The sequence below is a fragment of the Pongo pygmaeus genome, chromosome 23, assembly GCF_028885625.2.
Source record: "Pongo pygmaeus isolate AG05252 chromosome 23, NHGRI_mPonPyg2-v2.0_pri, whole genome shotgun sequence".
NCBI lineage: Eukaryota > Metazoa > Chordata > Mammalia > Primates > Hominidae > Pongo > Pongo pygmaeus.
Genome location: NC_085931.1, coordinates 50003218 through 50020438, shown reverse-complemented (window position 1 = coordinate 50020438; position 17221 = coordinate 50003218). Strand labels below are relative to the sequence as shown.

Here is a 17221-nt window from a genome sequence, read left to right as displayed (position 1 = left end):
GCACGCAGCTGGCGTCCAGACTATTGAAGGAGAAGGCAGGGCAGAGGGACCCTGGGCAGGTGCTGGTCTGTGCAGCCCGGGTCACCCTGGGACCAGAATGGAGGTTCCACTTGGGTCTGGAGTCCATGCTGCTGTGTCCGGGGTCCCGGCTCTACCACTACTGTGGGGGCCCCGCCTCCCTACAGCCCAGAGGGACCACAGGCTCTCAGTTCCCAGCCCAGGTCTCAGCAGTGTCATGGGGCTGTGTCCAGTTCCCATCCCAGGACCCACAGGGTTCCCAGGTCATGGACTAAGCTGTGAGTTGAGGCCCGGGGGACAGGGGCCTGGGCCCTTGGAAGGTGGGGTTCTGGCCTCCCCTACACTGGCCCCTTTCCCAGAATGACCGCACATTTTTCATCACGTGCTTCAAAAGAGTGGAGTTAGGGCTGTTGTCAAACCCAGAGACACAAGCAAAGGGCAGCTTTGACAACCTGGTCTTTCCCACACCCACCCCTGCGTGGCAAACCCCAAATTCCTTAGCTCAGGGCGGGGCTGGGGTGGGCCCCGGAGAGCTCTGGGGCACCTGGAGGAGGTTTCTTATTGTCAAGTCTCTGTCACTGTGTGTGCGTGTGTGCACGTGTGTTGTGTGTGTTGTGTACGTGCATGTGTGTTTTTGTGTGTGTGTCTTGTGTGTGTGTATGTGTGTGTGTTGTGTGTAGTGTGAGTATTGTGTGTGTGTGTTGTGTGTAGTGTGAGTATTGTGTGTGTGTGTGTGTGTTGTGTGTGTCTAGGCCAGGGAAACAGTGAGTCGTTTCTGCCCAGGAGCAGCTGCGTGTGAGGCCCGTTCTTGGTCTTATACGCGGCTTCTGAGGATTTTCCAGAAATCGTGAGGTGGGAGCCACCTGCTGTAATCAGGCACATAACACATCCCAGAGTTGGGAACCAATGCAGAACACCTGGGACAGACGCCAAGCTGAAGCCACAGCCCTGACACCTGCCGCCCTAGCCCTGGGCTCCGTCTCTGCCTCTGGAGCCTCCTGTCCCCAGGACTCAGCTCCTCTCCCCTCTGTGGCTGGGCTCTGCCTCCTGGGCTGCTCCTCTCCCCAGCCCTCTCTCTGGGCCCAGCCTGGACACCTGCCCCCTCCCTGGGCTCCTTCCCCCGACTGGGCCTGTCCTGGGTCTCAGCCATGGCCTTCCCTGGGCTCCCTCTCTAGGAGGTGGAATCAGGAAGGGGTGGACACAGGGCTGCTCCGGAGGGCCCCTGACTGCACGTGTGTGGTTCCTTTCCAACAGGGAGACTGGCTGCTGGCTGTCCTCTTAACTGCTGGGCATGTCCCTTCCAATCAGTGCCTGGGGCTCTGTGAGTGAGGGTGGGCGGGGCTTTGTGAGTGACGGTGGGGTCTGCATTTAGGTTCCTCTCCCGTGAGTTTTAGCTGAGTTTTCTGGCTCCAGAGGGATGTCGTGTGACCTTTCCCGGCTACAGGTCCACTACACAAGGAAAGACATCTACACATTTGCTAGTTTATGGAAACACTTGCAATTCATGATACAATCACACAGGAAAATATATACAGAAAGATTTAGTATTTCATTTTATTCCTCTACCTATAAAACCGATTCAAATTGTCACTGGATTAGTAGGTTTGAAACTTTTCTGAGTGTATTGAGCACAATATTAGTACTTTATTATTGAAACATAAGTAAATTTTTGATTAAAAGTAATGCACTCTAATTTTTAAAAGAATCTACTTGGTCAGGAGTGCATTGCTTTGCTGGTGTCTGTGATCAGCTGGAGATGCTGGTGAACAGCCTGTTTGCATTTCTTGGAAGAAGATCTTTTATTCTGAGGCTCAACCCAGGTCTCTGCCTTCCTTAGAGACTGAGGCCCATCCTTCAGTTTCCCTGATTCTGGAAGAGCAGGGGTGTTGAATGGAGCAAAGGGTGAGTGAGTGGAAAGTAAGCATATGGTGGAGGCCTGGGGACAGTGACAATGATCGGAGAGGAGGGAGGGATGCGGGAGGTGGGAGGGAAAGGGAGGCTGTGAGAAGGAAAGGGAGGGACAGAGACAGGTGCCCTGGGGGAGCAGGGAACCCAGAGGAGGCTCTGAGCAGAGTGGAAGGCAAGGCGCAGGGGAGAGGGGAGGAGGGGGAGGCCGATGGGGCACTGGGCAGAGGGAGAAAGCCCTCACCTGGAGAATGGCCTGCAGCTTCCCACTCCAGGCTTCGCTGTGCTCCTCTAGTCCATCCCAGGGCTGGAAGGGACGTCCCTGGTGGTCCACAAAGGTGTCCCAGCAGTGCTGAAATTCTGAAAAGGGACAGGGGAGGTAAGTCACGCTCCCGCCATGGGACCGGGATGGCACCAAGGGCCCATGACTCTCAGGACAGATTTCCCACATCCTGGTTTCAGTCCCTCCTTTCCCTCTCCCTCCCCTAGGGATTTATGTCCTTTATCAGGCACTTCTTTCCTATTGGAATCTGGGCCAGCCCAGTTCTCATTTTTTCTGGAAGCCCCAAGTTCTGCTTCCACTTCCAGCCACCCTCCCCGCCCTCCCCAGGTCCACATCTCCTGGCCTGGCCTCTCTCTTCCCATTGACCCCAAAGTCAGGTCCAGAATGCAGCCATCGCCTCTGCAGGCGGAGGATCAAGGCCTTTCCCACAGGGATGCCGACCCTCCCCACTTTCTAGTAACTTCCCAGGGCCCTCTCCTGCCCTGGCTGACCCCATCCTACTCCAGGCTTCCATTCTCACCACTGTATGTCATTATTGAAATTTTGGCCTCAGCCTCGTCCAGGGTGCGCAGCCCCTCCTTACATCTTCCTTGATCATCATAGATGCGGGCAGCGAAGATGCACAGGCTCACGTGTTGGTTATTTGAAATGAATTTAGCCATTTCCTGGGCACAGCGGAAGCAGGGGCTCCAGGAGGTGAAGCAGGTAACCCTGTAGCGCTGCTTCCCGTCCAGCTTCCAAAACGGAATCACGTCCAGGAAGCACAGCTCTGCATGGCGGCCTTCAGGGAAACCATGTATAGCTGGAGCCTAGAAAAGAAAGCAAGTCATGAGGTAATCTCTTTTTTTTTTTTTTTTTGAGACAGAGTTTCACTCTTGTTGCCCAGGCTGGAGTGTACAAGTAGCTAGGATTACAGGCATGCACCACCACACCAGGCTAATTTTGTATTTCTAGTAGAAAAGGGGTTTCTCCATGTTGTTCAGGCTGGTCTCAAACTCCCAACCTCAGGTGATCTGCCCTCCTCAGCCTCCCAAAGTGCTGGGATTACAGGCATGAGCCACAGCACCCGGCCAAGGTAATTTTTAGTGAGTCGGGAGGGACAGCCTGGATCAGGTGAGGCTGGGAGCGGGGCAGCCTCCAGCACAAAATTAGAAGGGGGCACCGAATCCCAGTTATCAAGATGACTTTTTTCTTTTCTTTTCTTTTCTTCTCTTCTTTTCTTTTCTTTCCTTTTCTTTTCGACAGAGTCTGGTTTTATCACTCAGGCTGGAGTGCAGGGGTGCCATCTCGGCTCACTGCAACCTCCACCTCCCGGGTTCAAGCGATTCTGGTGTCTCAGCCTCCCCAGTAGCTGGGACTCAGGCATGCACCACCACGCCTGGCTAATTTTTGTATTTTCAGTAGAGACGGGGTTTCACCATATTGGCCAGGCTTGTCTTGAACTCCTGACCTCAAGTGATCTGCCCACCTCAGCCTCCCACAGTGCTGAGATTACAGGCGTGAGCCACCACACCTGACCGGATTTTTACAATAATCTATTAAATAATTTAATTTTCCATTATGATGGGATTTCTCTGATACTGAGTATTTGGCGCATCCTCTCATTTTGCACATGAGGTCAGTGCCTTGAGGACCCTCACTCTGCCCCAGGCCTGCAGGGAGGGGCTGTAGAGCTGGGGGAGGGAGGACAGATGCCACTGAGCTGCGTATGCTTCCCTCATGGGGAGACTGACCTCTCTACCCATCAATTCCCCTTGCCCCACCCCTTCTGTGACCCGTAATTCTAGAAGCTTCCACATTGTGCTTTACCCTGTATTAAGCCCACGAGTGACATAGACTGAGGCCAGAAGGCTCCCTTTGCAGGGAGAAGTGGGGATGAGGGGCCCCCAGCAGGACTAACCCCATATTGGGAAGGGCCCCAGTCATGGGGTGATGGTCCTTGTTGAGCCCAAGGAATGATGGTGTTTTGTCCAAATTTCGACTGGGAACTAGTCAAGCCCAGGAGTCCAGTGCAGAGAGGACTCGGGATAGAATGGATGACACGATTTGTGCTGAGAAGGGGCTGTGGGTCATTCCTGGGGGAGTCCCATCCCACTGGTTAGGCAGTGATGGGGACCAGTGCCCTTGAAAGTAGCTTCCAAGCAGTGTGTGTGGGCCCAGCAGGGCCCATATTAAGCTCATAGAGCCCAGAGGAACCCCGTTTCCAGCACCAGAGCCAAGCAGAATTCGGCCTCTCCAGTCAGGGGCTGTGCTGGACAAGGGCGAGGGAAGAACGTCCCACGGGCTCAGGGCCCCTCGGCCTGGCCTGGCCCAGCTCCTCTTCAAATGCTGGCCATCCCTGCATCCTGACTTGGGGCCTGTTCTGGCCTTGCTGTGGGCTCCACCCTGGGCAGGACAGAATCCCTGGTCGGCCTCTCCTGCCTCAGTCTCTCTTCCTGCAGGATGAAGCCCAGGAGCAGGCACTGGGGAATCCTGGCCTTGTGAGGTCAGGTAGGCCCCGATCCTCAAATCCCACAGTTCTGAATCATTCCTGGTGGGCGCTGTGTCTGTGAGGGGATCCTGGGAGGGTCCTCAGGCAGCACTTTTTTTTTTTTTTTTGAGACGGAGTCTCGCTCTGTTGCCCAGGCTGGAGTGCAGTGGCGCGATCGCGGCTCACTGCAAGCTCCACCTCCCAGGTTCATGCCATGCTCCTGCCTCAGCCTCCTGAATAGCTGGGACTACAGGTGCGTGCCACCACACCCGGTTAATTTTTTCTATTTTTAATAGAGATGGGGTTTCACCGCGTTAGCCAGGATGCTCTCGATCTCCTGACCTCGTGATCCGCCAGCCTCGGCCTCCCAAAGTGCTGGGATTACAGGCATGAGCCACCGCGTCCAGCTGGAAGCACTTTTTCTTTGACCCCACTTGGCCCTGGTACAGACCCTTTTCCTCTGCCCCGACCCTCTCAGAACACAGCAGGAGTGGGGACGGCTGAGACCTGGACCTGGGGGTGACTCTGGACTAGTGGTGTTAGCCCCTGAGACATGTGGCTGGTTAGGCATGTGGGGCTGGAAGCCGCCAATCCTGGAGAGTCACTGAAGCCGAAGTCTCCGCCAACCCCGGGGACAAGCAGCAGCAGCTACAGGAAGCACAGGTGACAGACACTCTGCGGGACACCACAGGTACCACCCCAGAACCTTCTGCTCATGCGTGTCCCTGGAGTGGGAGGGCCCTGCCTGGATGCGGGTGGCTGGGTTGGTCACCTGGTTGCATAGAAAGCCCCTGCGCTGGTTCAGCAGGACCCAGGTGTCATTGTGCAGGCGCTCCACCTTATAACACAGGTAAGTCTCATGCCGTCCTTCCACCCAAGGTTCATTGTTAAAGTTGGAAGTGAATGTGAGTGGATCCATCGAGTGTCTGGAAAGCGGGGGAAAAGCGCAGAAGAGTAAGAGCTCTCCTGGTCTGTCCCGCCTCCCCCTCCCTCTCCACGCTTCCTCCCTTGCACCCCACCCTCCTTCCTTCCCCTGCTCCCCACATCCCTTAGCACCTGTCAGAAGGGGCTCCCGCTCACTTGCTAGAGCCTCCAAACCTCCCCCTCTGACCCCTTCTGGGGCTCACTGGGAGATCACTGCAGCCCTGGGGCCTGTCTAAGCCTTGTCAGGGTCTCCCCAGGGTCAGCTTAGTGTGCTCAGGCCCTCTCCCTGGGGTACAGCTGGGTCTTCTTCCCTGGCCTCACCATAGACCCCAGTCCCGGCTCTGCTCACTCTCAGTCCCTGCTGGAGGTGGACCCGCTGGGGCTTCCCTCCTACCTACAGGATTAACTCTAGCCACACCCAGCATCAGGGCAGAGACACTCCTGAGCGGGACCAGCCGGGAGAAAAGCCTGCCAGGGACTTTTTTTTTTTTTTTTTTTAAATAACTCACAGGATTTCTTCTGTTGCCAAAAATACCTGTCCTTACAAAACCACAAATTATAAAGTTAAAAGTGAATTATTGGCACCCAGTGCAGAGGCATTTCCAAACCAGAAACACCAGATCTTCACCCTGGACTGGACAGAGGGGAGGATGCGACCTTTGATAGGACTCTGCAGAGCCCAGCCTGGAACTGGGAAGATTCTGGCTGGGGAAGCCACAGGCATCAGCTGAGGGGTCATGTCGGGACCCCAGAGAGGCCCAGAGAGAGGCTGAGAAGAGGAGCAGCCCGGGAGTGGGGGAGCAGGGGAGCCTGTTGAGGCGGCTAAGGAGGGGCTCAGAGTGTTGGGTGCAGAAGGAATGGGGTAGGTGAAGCACGCAGGAACATCTGGGTGGAGGGGCTGTGAGAGTCAGGTCAGGACTCCCCTGGGAAACAGACACACAGGACAGGAACCCCTGCACTCCCCACCCAGGCCCGCCCACAATGACTGCAGCTTGTTGCCGTGGGCTTCACTGTTTCTCCCCAAAATCAATGTATTGAAGCCTTAACCCCCGCTCCCTCAAAGGGTGGCTGTATTTGGAAACAGGTCCTTTCTTTCTTGTTTGTTTGAGGAGAAGTTTCGCTTTTTTGCCCAGGCTGGAGTGCAGTGGCACAGTCTGGGCTCACCGCAACCTCTGCCTCCCGGGTTCAAGCGATTCTCCTGCCTCAGCCTCCCGAGTAGCTAGAATTATAGGCGCCCACCACCACTCCCGGCTAATTTTTGTATTTTTGGTAGAGATGGGGTTTTAACATGTTGGCCAGGCTGGTGTCGAACTCCTGACCTCAGGTGATCCACCCGCCTTGGACTCCCAAAGTGCTGGGATTATAGGCATGAGCCTCTGCACCTGGCCTGGAGACAGGTCCTTTCATCAGATGATTAACTTAAATGAGACCTTTAATGTGGGCCCAAATTCACATGGCTGGGGTCCATAAACGAGGAGGACATTTGGAGGCAGAGAGACCCCAGGAGTGCAGGTGCACAGAGGAAAGGCCAGAGAGGACACGGCCGGAAGGGACCCCCTGCCAGCCAGGAGGAGCGGCTGCAGAAGACACAACCCCGCCTACCCCTCCAGCTTGGACTTGCAGCCTCCAGATCTGTGAGAAAATAAATGCCTGCCCTGTGGGCACCCGGCCCGGCACATCTATGGCAGCCAAAGCCTGAAGCTCTGTTTCCACGGAGGCAGCTCCTTCTCAGGGGCTCAGGTCGGCCTTTAAGGACGTTGCTCAAAACTTCCGACTGTCGGGCTTGTGACTATTCATGCCCACTTCGTACGTCCAGTTTTATGACAAATTCGGTTATGCCAGGGAGATGGAAGGAGCCAGGTTGGGGCTCCCAGGCTGTGGGGGTGGATGGAGGTCGCTCTCTGGAGGCAGGAGGGGCCTCTCACTCACAGGAAGAGCCCAGGAAAGCAGGTGGGAGGCACCAAGGTGGAGGGAGCACGAGGAGTGTGGATGAGGGGGTGTAATCATGAGGGCAGGCAGCGGGCAGGAGGGAGGGCGGGAGGGCCTGGCCAGGAGAGGACCTGGTCTGGGACAGAGGAGAAGCCTCAAGAGGATGAGCAGGAGGTGAGAGGAGCGAGGCGATGAGCCTGGAGGGAGACCCTCACCTGAGAATCTCCCCCAGAATGATGTGCAGTACTATATAATATTTAGGCAGATTATTCCAAGGCTCAAATAGCTCTCTTTGGCTGTACACGAACTTGTTCCAACAGTGCTGAAATTCTGAGAAAAAGAAGAGAGAACACAGTCAGGCCCAGCTGGCCCGTCTTCTGTGACCTCGGGACCCTTCCCTCCCAGACATATTCTGGAGACTAGTTACAGTCAGTGCCAGACCCAACCCCACAGGCTCCCCTGGGACACTTGGCCTTTGCAGGCATCAGAGCAGACCCACAAGGTATGTGTGCAAAGGACCCATCACAGACCCTCATGTTGTCCCTCCCACATCCCTGAACCTCCCACTTCTCACCGTCGTAATTCATGATTTTCATGTTGGCACGCGGACCGTCTCTTTCCCGACACAGGCTGCGAAGCGCCTCCTGGTAATCTGGGTCCCAGAAGTAGTAGAGGCGGGCAACAAAGATGGTCAGGGTAACCTTCGGGTCCTCGGCCAGGAACGTGGCCACATTCCTTGTACACTTTGTGCAGGGGCTCCAGGACATGTACCAGGTGACCTCGCACTCCTGGTCACGATGCAGCGTCCTCCACTTGCTGAACCAGTGGAAGAATCTCATCTCTGGGTGGTTCTTAAGCTCGAAATACACCTGGGAGAGGAGCAGGGTCAGGGGATGCTCTGAGAGGGGGAGCAGGAGGAGAGCAGGGGTGGGGCAGGAGGAGGAGGGGCCAGGACAGGAGTCCAGGGGATCTTGCCACTGAAGCTCCTTTCCTCCATCCCCCCTGTTTGGTTTGAGTGTTTGTCTGCTCCAAAGCCCATGTTCAGTATTAATTGCTATGGTAATGGCCTTAAGAGATGGCACCTACAAGCAGCTATGAGGCTGTGGGGACTGCACCTTTGTAGGTGCGACTGCAGTGGTTATTCAAGGGCGACTTTCAGCCCCTCTTTCTGTCTCTTGCCCTCTAGCTGGAGGGGCAGTATGTCAGACTAAATTCCTGCTTCCTCTTGCCCCCATGTCACGGAGCAGCAGTGACTCAACATCCCAGGCCACTCTGTCTGGAGCATCCCCTGAGCTTCTGGCAACAACCTGCACCCCCACGTGATGGTGCAGCTCGCAGGCCCTGGAAAGTTGCTGGTGCCTTGACAGTAGACTTCCCAGAGTCCAGAACTCGAGCCCACACATTTCTGTTCATTGTAAATGTCCCCGTCTCAGTCCTGCTGTTGAAGCATCACAAGGTGCACCAAGACACGTGCTTCCCTGTGTTTGGAAGTTTTCCCAGCCCTGTTCACGGCCTCATGTGTGAATTCTAGCATCCATTCTCCCAGGCATCCATTCACCAGACAGCCTCAGCCCCTACTGTGGCCTGGGCCCCTGGGGTCTGCCTTGTTCCCTGTCTGCGGTCAGTGGGGAGGCCACTGGACCTGCACTGTCCATGTTGGGGGGGCGGGCACTGGCCAAGGGGCTACTGAGCACTTGAAATGGGGCTCTGATTAGAGACCTGGGCACCTGAAAAATACACCACTCATTTCTTTTTTTTTTTTTTTTGAGATGGAGTTTCGCTTTTGTTGCCCAGGTTGGAGTGCAACGATTTAATCTCGGCTCACTACAACCTCTGCCTCATGGGATCAAGCGGTTCTCCTGCCTCAGCCTCCCGAGTAGCTGGGATTACAGGCGACTGACACCACGCCTGGCTAATTTTTTTTTTTTTTTTTGTATTTCTAGTAGAGATGGGATTTCACCATGTTGCCCAGGCCAGTTTCGAATATCTAACCTCAGGTGATCTGCCCGCCTTGGCCTCCCAAAGTGCTGGGATTACAGGTGGGAACCACCCACCGTACGTGACCTACGCAGCTCATTTCAAAGACTCAGTGTGACAAGAAAAAGAAACTTCATTATCTTGTCAAGAATTTTATGTTAATTAATGTTGAAATAATATGTTAGCTACATTGGATTAAATAAAATATTAAAATTAGGCGGGGTACAGTGGCTCACACCTGTAATCCCAACACTTTGGGAGGCCGAGTCAGGTGGATCATCTGAGGTCAGAAGTTCGAGACCAGCCTGGTGAATATGGTAAAACCCCATCTGTACTAAAAATACAAAAAAAATTAGCTGGGTGTGGTGGTGGGCACCTGTAATGGCAGCTACTCGGGAGTCTGAGGCCACAGAATCGCTTGAACACAGGAGGCAGAGGTTGCAGTGAGCCGAGATCACGTCATTGTACTCCAGCCTGAACAACAAGAGCAAAACTCCATCTCAAAAAAAAAAAAAAGAAAAAAGAAAAGAAAAATGGAAAAACAAGGCCTTTTGTGCAGAGGCAAACCCCCTCCACGATCCGATCCCAGGACGGTCCAGCAGGAAGGTCAGGGCCACGGACTCGGAAAGCGTGGGAGAGAAGGACACACTGGATAGCCCGCTGCCGGGCACTTCACTTATCAGTGCGTGGTTTGCTTTCCCAGCTGGCTTAGCTCCTGCCTGCAAAGTGATTGGAGTCTGGGTGGTACCTGGCCTCGAAAGATCTTTGCGTCCAAAGGGGGCCTTGAGGGACCCTTTGTTTTCACTTCGTAGCACAGCCACACGGTATTCCGACGAGAAAGGATGGGTCTATTTTTAAAGTTGTAGGAGAATTTGTGTGGATCCATTCCATCCACCATGTTTCTGAAGACACAAGAGAGAAACCAGCCAATATAGAGAGCACTCCTGGGGGCCCTCCGGGCTGATGTCCACTAAACACAGCCCCCTGGACGGCTCTAGGCCTCCCCCATCCCTCCCCAGCCCTGAGAATTTCGGTGGAGACTGTAGTGAGCCGAGATCGCGCCACTGCACTCCAGCCTGGGCGACAAGAGCAAAACTCTGTCTCAAAAAAAAAAAAAAAAAAAAAGAGAGAGAGACAGAATAAAACTCTTCACCCCAAAATAACAGCTTTTAACCTTTCAGCTCAGTTCCTTCCTGACTTTTCACCTCTGTATATTACTATTGTTAAATCATGGTAGAACCGAATTCTGAGGCCCAGGCCACTCTTCTAAGTGCTGCGCGGGGGTGAGCTCACGTGAGGCTGCCCTAGGCCCGCAGGGGCCATTCCCACCTTACAGAGGAGGGGCCAGACGCGCAGAGAGGCGGGGTAACCTGCCCAGGCCACAGAGCTGGGGACAGATGGAGCAGGGGCCCCTTTCCAGGCCAGCCCTGTCCAGTTTCTGTATCACTGGCCCTGCAGGAGGGAGCCATTGGGGACCGGGCTCTCTTCTTACTAAATTTTAAAATAAGAGCATTTCTCCTGATCATTGAGTTTTTTTCCCATATATTCCATGTTTTTTGTTTTGTTTTTGTTTTTTTTCTTTTGAGACGAAGTTTTGCTCTTGTTGCCCAGGCTGGAGTGCAATGGGGCGATCTCGGCTCACTGCAAACTCCGCCTCCTGGGTTCAATGGATTCTCCTGTCTCAGACTCCCAAGTAGCTGGGATTACAGGTGCCCGCCACCACACCTGGCTAATTTTGCATTTTTAGTAGAGACAGGGTTTATCCATGCTGGTCAGGCTGGTCTTGAACTCCCGACCTCAGGCGATCCGCCCACCTCAGCCTACCAGAGTGCTGGGATGACAGGCGTGAGCCACTACACCCGGCCACTATATTCCACGTTACTGGTGTCATTATAAATGGTGAATGCTCATCGTGGAGGAGGAGCATGTGTTCGGGGTCATCTGCATCCTCCTCTGCCCACAGTGGAGACATCCTTGGAAGACATGATTTATCTTGTGCTTCAGAGACCATTCCCTCCTCACACCTTCTCCTAAGACTTGGTATTTAAGCAATGTAAATCTTACAGAAAATCCATCAAAGCCCTTTGAACAAAATTCCACCTTGCTCTAATCATCATTTAGTTCAATTCTCCCAGTTCCAGAGTTCAGGAATGGCGGGAAGCACACAGAGGGAGCACCCTCCCAGGGCAGGGAGCACCACCCCAGCCATGACTTTCAGGGGAGAGTCTCAGCAGGGGACCTGGGCTGGGGCAGGTGGGGGAGGCGGCCCATTCAGAAGCAGCAGTGGGGCTACCACACAGCAGGGCAAGGAGCCTGGCTGGGAGTCGGGGGTGCAGGGGAGCCAGAAGGGAGGGAGCCCAGGGCTGAGGCCCAGCAGGGCCACCAGGCAGGAAGGGGCAGCAGAGGGGCCCAGCGGGTAGAGCGGGCAGCGGTACCTGAACTGAGGATTCATCATTGGCCGGCTAGTCCTGACTAAGATCTTTGTCTGGAGCATCAGGGTTTCACTTTCTGCTCGAGGCTCCTGGTTTTAGGACAGCCCTCCTTAAAGTGAACTCCCAGGGCCTCGTAGTCATAGCCCCTCCCCCTTCCTGCTCAGGCGCTGGTGTGGGAGGCTCTCGGATGATTTATCTTCCTCAGTCTCTCACTCTCTTTCTGGTTTTCTCTGGGGCCCTTCCCGGGGCAGAGGGACCTCTGATAAAGACAGGTCGCTCTGTGCGGCAGGACCCAAGGCAATTGCAAAGGGAAAGAGAAAGTCATTGCAGCCAGAGCCCGGGAGGTGGGTCCACACCAGGCTGAGCCAGCAGAGCACAAGCCCCTCCCCTGGTGGTCCCGCCCAGCTGGAGCCGCCTCTCCACCATCAAGACAGACAGGCTGATGCCTCCGCAGGGACTCCCGGATCCTGCCCTCAGGGATCATCCCAGAGACGGCCCCCACCCAGCAGCCATGGGGACAGGGAGGGAGAGTGGAGGGCCAGGTGTCTGCCTCTCCCAGGCCTTCACCCTCGGAGGCCGCCATGGGAGGGAGGGACAGCAGGTGGGTGTGGGCCTCAGGTGTCCCACCAGGATGCCATGCGCACCCCCACACTGAGCTCTTTCCTTCCTGCTTCTCCTTCTTCCCCATCTCCTGCCCGGAGTTCCTCCCTGGTGGGCTGAACTTTCGCCCTCTCTTGTCCCCATATTATGGAAGGGCAGCGGCTGGTGTCCCAGGCCAGCCTGTCTGGAGCCTCCCTGCGCGTCTCACAGCTCTCTTCCCGTGGTAGCGTGTTCCCATGGTGCGGTGACCTAAAAATTACACAAGGGATGCATTTGTCTTTTTGTTTGTTTGCTTATTTTTGTTTTTTGTGCTTTTTTGAGATGGAGTCTTGCTCTGTTGGCTAGGCTGGAGTGCAGTGGCATGATCTCAGGTCACTGCCATCTCTTCCTCCCAGGTTCAACCGATTTTCCTGCCTCAGCTTCCTGAGTAGCTGGGATTACAGGCACCCGCCACCACACCCAGTTAATTTTTGGATTTTTAGTAGAGACGGGGTTTCTCCATGTTGGTCAGGCTGGTCTCGAACTTGTGACCTGAGGAGATCTGCCCACCTTAGCCTCCCAAAGTGCTGGGATTAGAGGCATGAGCCACCGTGACTAGCCACAATGTATAAATTTGGAAAGGAGACTATATTTCTTGTTAAGGGTGACAGCCTGCAAGGTAGTCATCCAGCAGCCTGGGAAGAGCAGCCTCTGGGAAACACCAGAGACAGACATTTAGAAGCAGGAGGGGCTGGGGCAGGAGCTTTATACTGAAGGGGTTGGCTAAACGTACATGTTCAACAGGCTACAGGAGGAGCTATGAATATTCATGTGGGTGGCTGCAGTCCATGCCTATTGAACAAACATGCGTGTAACATATGATTCCAGGCGGGCACGGTGGCTTTTAAAGCCTATAAACTCTCCTTACAATTCCCCCCTTTTACCTGTCCAAAAACTGGACAAGCCTTATAGGTTAGTTCAGGATCTGTGCCTTACCAACCAAATTGTCTTGCCTATCCACCCCATGGCACCAAATCCATATACTCTCCTATCCTCAATACCTCCCTCCACAACCCATTATTCTGTCCTGGATCTCAAACATGCTTCCTTTACTATTCTTTTGCACCCTTCATCCCAGCCCCTCTTTGCTTTTACCTGGACTGACCCTGACACCCATCAGTCCCAGCAGCTTACCTGGGCTATACTGCCACAAGGCTTCAGGGACAGCCCTCATTACTTCAGCCAAGCCTTTTCTCATGATTTACTTTCTTTCCACCCCTCTGCTTCCCACCTTATTCAATACATTGATGACCTTTTACTTTGTAGTCCCTCCTTTGAGTCTTCTCAGTAAGATACCCTCCTGCTCCTTCAACATTTATTCTCCAAAGGATATCAGGTATCCCCCTGCAAAGCTCAAATTTCTTCCCCATCTGTTACCTACCTCAGCATAATTCTTCATGAAAACATGCATGTTCTCCCTGCCGATCATGTCCGGCTAATCTCTCAAACCCCAACCCCTTCTACAAAACAACAACTTCTTTCCTTCCTGGGCATGGTTGGATACTTTTGCCTTTGGATACCTGGTTTTGCCATCCTAACAAAACCATTATATAAACTCATAAAGGGAAACCTAGCTGACCCCATAGATCCTAAATCCTTTCCCCACTCGTCTTTCTGTTCCTTGAAGACAGCTTTAGAGACTGCAGCCACACTAGCTCTCCCTGACTCATCCCAACCCTTTTCATTACACACAGCCGAAGTGCAGGACTATGCAGTTGGAATTTTTACACAAGGACCAAGATTCTTACACAAGGGTACCGTGCCCTGTAGCCTTTTTGTCCAAACAACTTGACCTTACTGTTTTAGGCTGGCCATCATGTCTCTGTGCAGCGGCTGCCACTGCCTTAATACTTTTAGAGGCCCTCAAAATCACAAACTGTGCTCAACTCACTCTCTACAGTTCTTATAACTTCCAAAATCTATTTTCTTCCTCACACCTGACACATATACTTTCTGCTCTCCAGCTCCTTCAGCTATACTCACTCTTTGTTGAGTCTCCCAAAATTATCATTGTTCCTGGCCCAGACTTTAATCTGGCCTTCCACATTATTCCTGATACCACACTTGATACCCATGACTGTATCTCTCTGATACACCTGGCATTCACTCCATTTCCCCATATTTCCTTCTTTCCTGTTCCTCACCCTGGTCACACTTGGTTTATTGATGGCAGTTCCACCAGGCCTAATCGCCACTCACCAGCAAAGGCAGGCTATGCTATAGTATCTTCCACATCTATCATTGAGGCTACCACTCTGCCCCACTCCACTACCTCTCAGCAAGCCAAACTCATTGCCTTAACTCAGGCCCTCACTCTTGCAAAGGGACTACACGTCAATATTTACACTGACTCTAAATATGCCTTCCATATCCTGTACCACCATGCTGTTATATGGGCAGAAAGAGGTTTCCTCACTACACAAGGGTCCTCCATCATCAATACCTCCTTAATAAAAACTCTTCTTAAAGCTGCTTTACTTCCAAAGGAAGCTGGAGTCATTCACTGCAAGGGCCATCAAAAGGCATCAGATCCCATCGCTCAGGGCAATGCTAAAGAAGCAGCTAGCATTCCAACTTCTGTCCCTCATGGCCAGTTTTTCTCCTTCTCTTCAGTCACTCCCACCTACTCCCCCACCAAAACTTCCACCTATCAATCTCTTCCCACACAAGGCAAATGGTTCTTGGACCAAGAAAAATATCTCCTTCCAGCCTCACAGGCCCATTCTATTCTGTCGTCCTTTCATAACCTCTTCCATGCAGGTTACAAGCCACTAGCCTGCCTCTTAGAACCTCTCATTTCCTTTCCATCGTGGAAATCCATCCTCAAGGAAATCACTTCTCCGTGTTCCATCTGCTATTCTATTACTCCTCAGGGATTGTTCAGGCCTGCTCCCTTCCCTACACATCAAGCTCTGGGATTTGCCCCTGCCCAGGACTGGCAAATTGACTTTACTCACATGCCCTGAGTCAGGAAACTAAAATACCTCTTGGTCTGGGTAGACACTTTCACTGGATGGGTAGAGGCCTTTCCCACAGGGTCTGAGAAGTCCACTGTGATCATTTCTTCCCTTCTTTTAGACAGAATTCCTCAGTTTGGGCTTCCCACCTCTATACAGTCTGATAACACACCGGCCTTTATTAGTCAAATCACCCAAGAAGTTTCTCAGGCTCTTGGTATTTAGAGGCTCCTGGTTTTACTTCAAATCACCACCCTTAAGTCTCTCTTGAAGTCGATAGAAGATCTTCAGTGGCAAGGTACCCTCCAATACTTTCACCCTGATGAAGTCCTATTCTTTACTTTTATATACTCACTCTTATTCTGGTTCCGTTCTTATGCTACCCTCTACCTCTCCCCAGCTATCTCCACCACACTATCAAACTCACTATCTCTTAGCCATTTCTAATTCTTCTTAAATGAACAATTGCTGGCTTTGCATTTCTCTTTCCTCCAAAATCGCCGAGGCATCGACTTACTCACTGCTAAAAAAAGAGGACTCTGTATATTTCTAAATGAAGAGTGTTGTTTTTACCTAAATCAATCTGGACAGGTATATGACAACATAAAAAAAATTCAAGGATAGAGGCCAAAAACTTGCCAACCAAGCAAATAATTACGTTGAACCCCCTTGGACACTGTCTAATTGGATGTCCTGGGTACTCCCAATTCTTAGTCCTTTAATACCTATTTTTCTGGCTGGGTGTGGTGGTTCATATCTGTAATCCCAGCACTTTGGGAGGCTGAGGTGGACGGATCACGAGGTCATGAGATTGAGACCATCTGGCTAACATGGTGAAACCCCCTCCTCTATTAAAAATACAAAAAAATTAGTCAGGCGTGGTGGCGTGCACCTGTAGTCCCAGCTACTCAGGAAGCTGAGGCAGGAGAATCGCCTGAACCAGGGAGGCAGAGGTTGCAGTGAGCCGAGATTGTGCCACTGCACTCCAGCCTGGGCAACAGAGCGAGACTCCATCTCAAAAAAAAAAAAAAGAAAAAAACAAAAAAACCCTATTTTTCTCCTTGTTTTATTCGGACCTTTTGTCTTCCGTTTAGTTTCTCAATTCATACAAAACTGCATCCAGGCCATCACCAATAATTCTATATGACAAATGCTCCTTCTAACAACCCCAATATATCACCCCTTACCCCAAAATCTTTCTTCAGTTTAATCTCTCCCACTGTAGGTTCCCACACTGCCCCTAATCTTGCTTGAAGCAGCCATGAGAAACATCGCCCATTATCTCTCCATACCACCCCCCAAAATTTTCGCCACCCCAACACATCACCACTATTTTGTTTTGTTTTTCTTATTAATATAAGAAGACAGGAATGTCAGGCCTCCGAGCCCAAGCTAAGCCATCATATCCCCTGTGACCTGCATATATACGTCCAGATGGCCTGAAGCAACTGAAGATCCACAAAAAAAGCAAAAATAGCTTTAACTGATGACATTCCACCACTGTGATTTGTTCCTGCCCCACGCCAACTGATACCATATAGTCTCCCCTGCCGTTAAGAAGGTACTTTGTAATATTCCCCCCCACACTTAAGAATGTACTTTCTATGCCTTTAAGAATGAACACTTATAGGTTTGGGATAGGTTTATCCCAAACCTATAAGAACTAATGATAATCCCACCACCCTTT

General features: G+C 52.5%; 1 protein-coding gene across 2 annotated transcripts; it reads right to left on the bottom strand.

Annotated features, from left to right (window-relative positions):
* Window positions 1–1548: 1548 nt before the first annotated feature.
* Window positions 1549–12327, bottom strand: APOBEC3G (apolipoprotein B mRNA editing enzyme catalytic subunit 3G). Of its 2 annotated transcripts, XM_054470460.2 has the most exons (8): window positions 11942–12327; window positions 10255–10408; window positions 8104–8398; window positions 7745–7859; window positions 5449–5602; window positions 2727–3015; window positions 2168–2283; window positions 1549–1887 (listed from the first exon to the last, which is right to left on the bottom strand). In XM_054470460.2, exons 1-8 carry the CDS (start codon window positions 11998–12000, stop codon window positions 1873–1875), a joined length of 1197 nt encoding a protein of 398 aa, XP_054326435.2. In that variant the 5' UTR covers window positions 12001–12327; the 3' UTR covers window positions 1549–1872. The 2 variants fall into 2 exon arrangements, with proteins under 2 accessions (XP_054326435.2, XP_054326436.2); XM_054470461.2 differs by lacking the exon at window positions 10255–10408 and having other exon boundaries at window positions 11942–12273.
* Between the last annotated feature and the right edge of the window lie 4894 nt (window positions 12328–17221).

What these genes read in the sequence shown, in the direction of transcription:
- APOBEC3G (XM_054470460.2), bottom strand. Translation starts at nt 12,000, where the DNA reads ATGCTCCAGACAAAGATCTTAGTCAGGACTAGCCGGCCAATGATGAAT. An exon ending in ATGATGAATCCTCAGTTCAG is followed by an intron (nt 10,409 to 11,941) that starts GTACCGCTGCCC and finishes TTGTGTCTTCAG; the next exon opens with AAACATGGTGGATGGAATGG. An exon ending in GAAAATCATGAATTACGACG is followed by an intron (nt 7,860 to 8,103) that starts GTGAGAAGTGGG and finishes TCTTTTTCTCAG; the next exon opens with AATTTCAGCACTGTTGGAAC.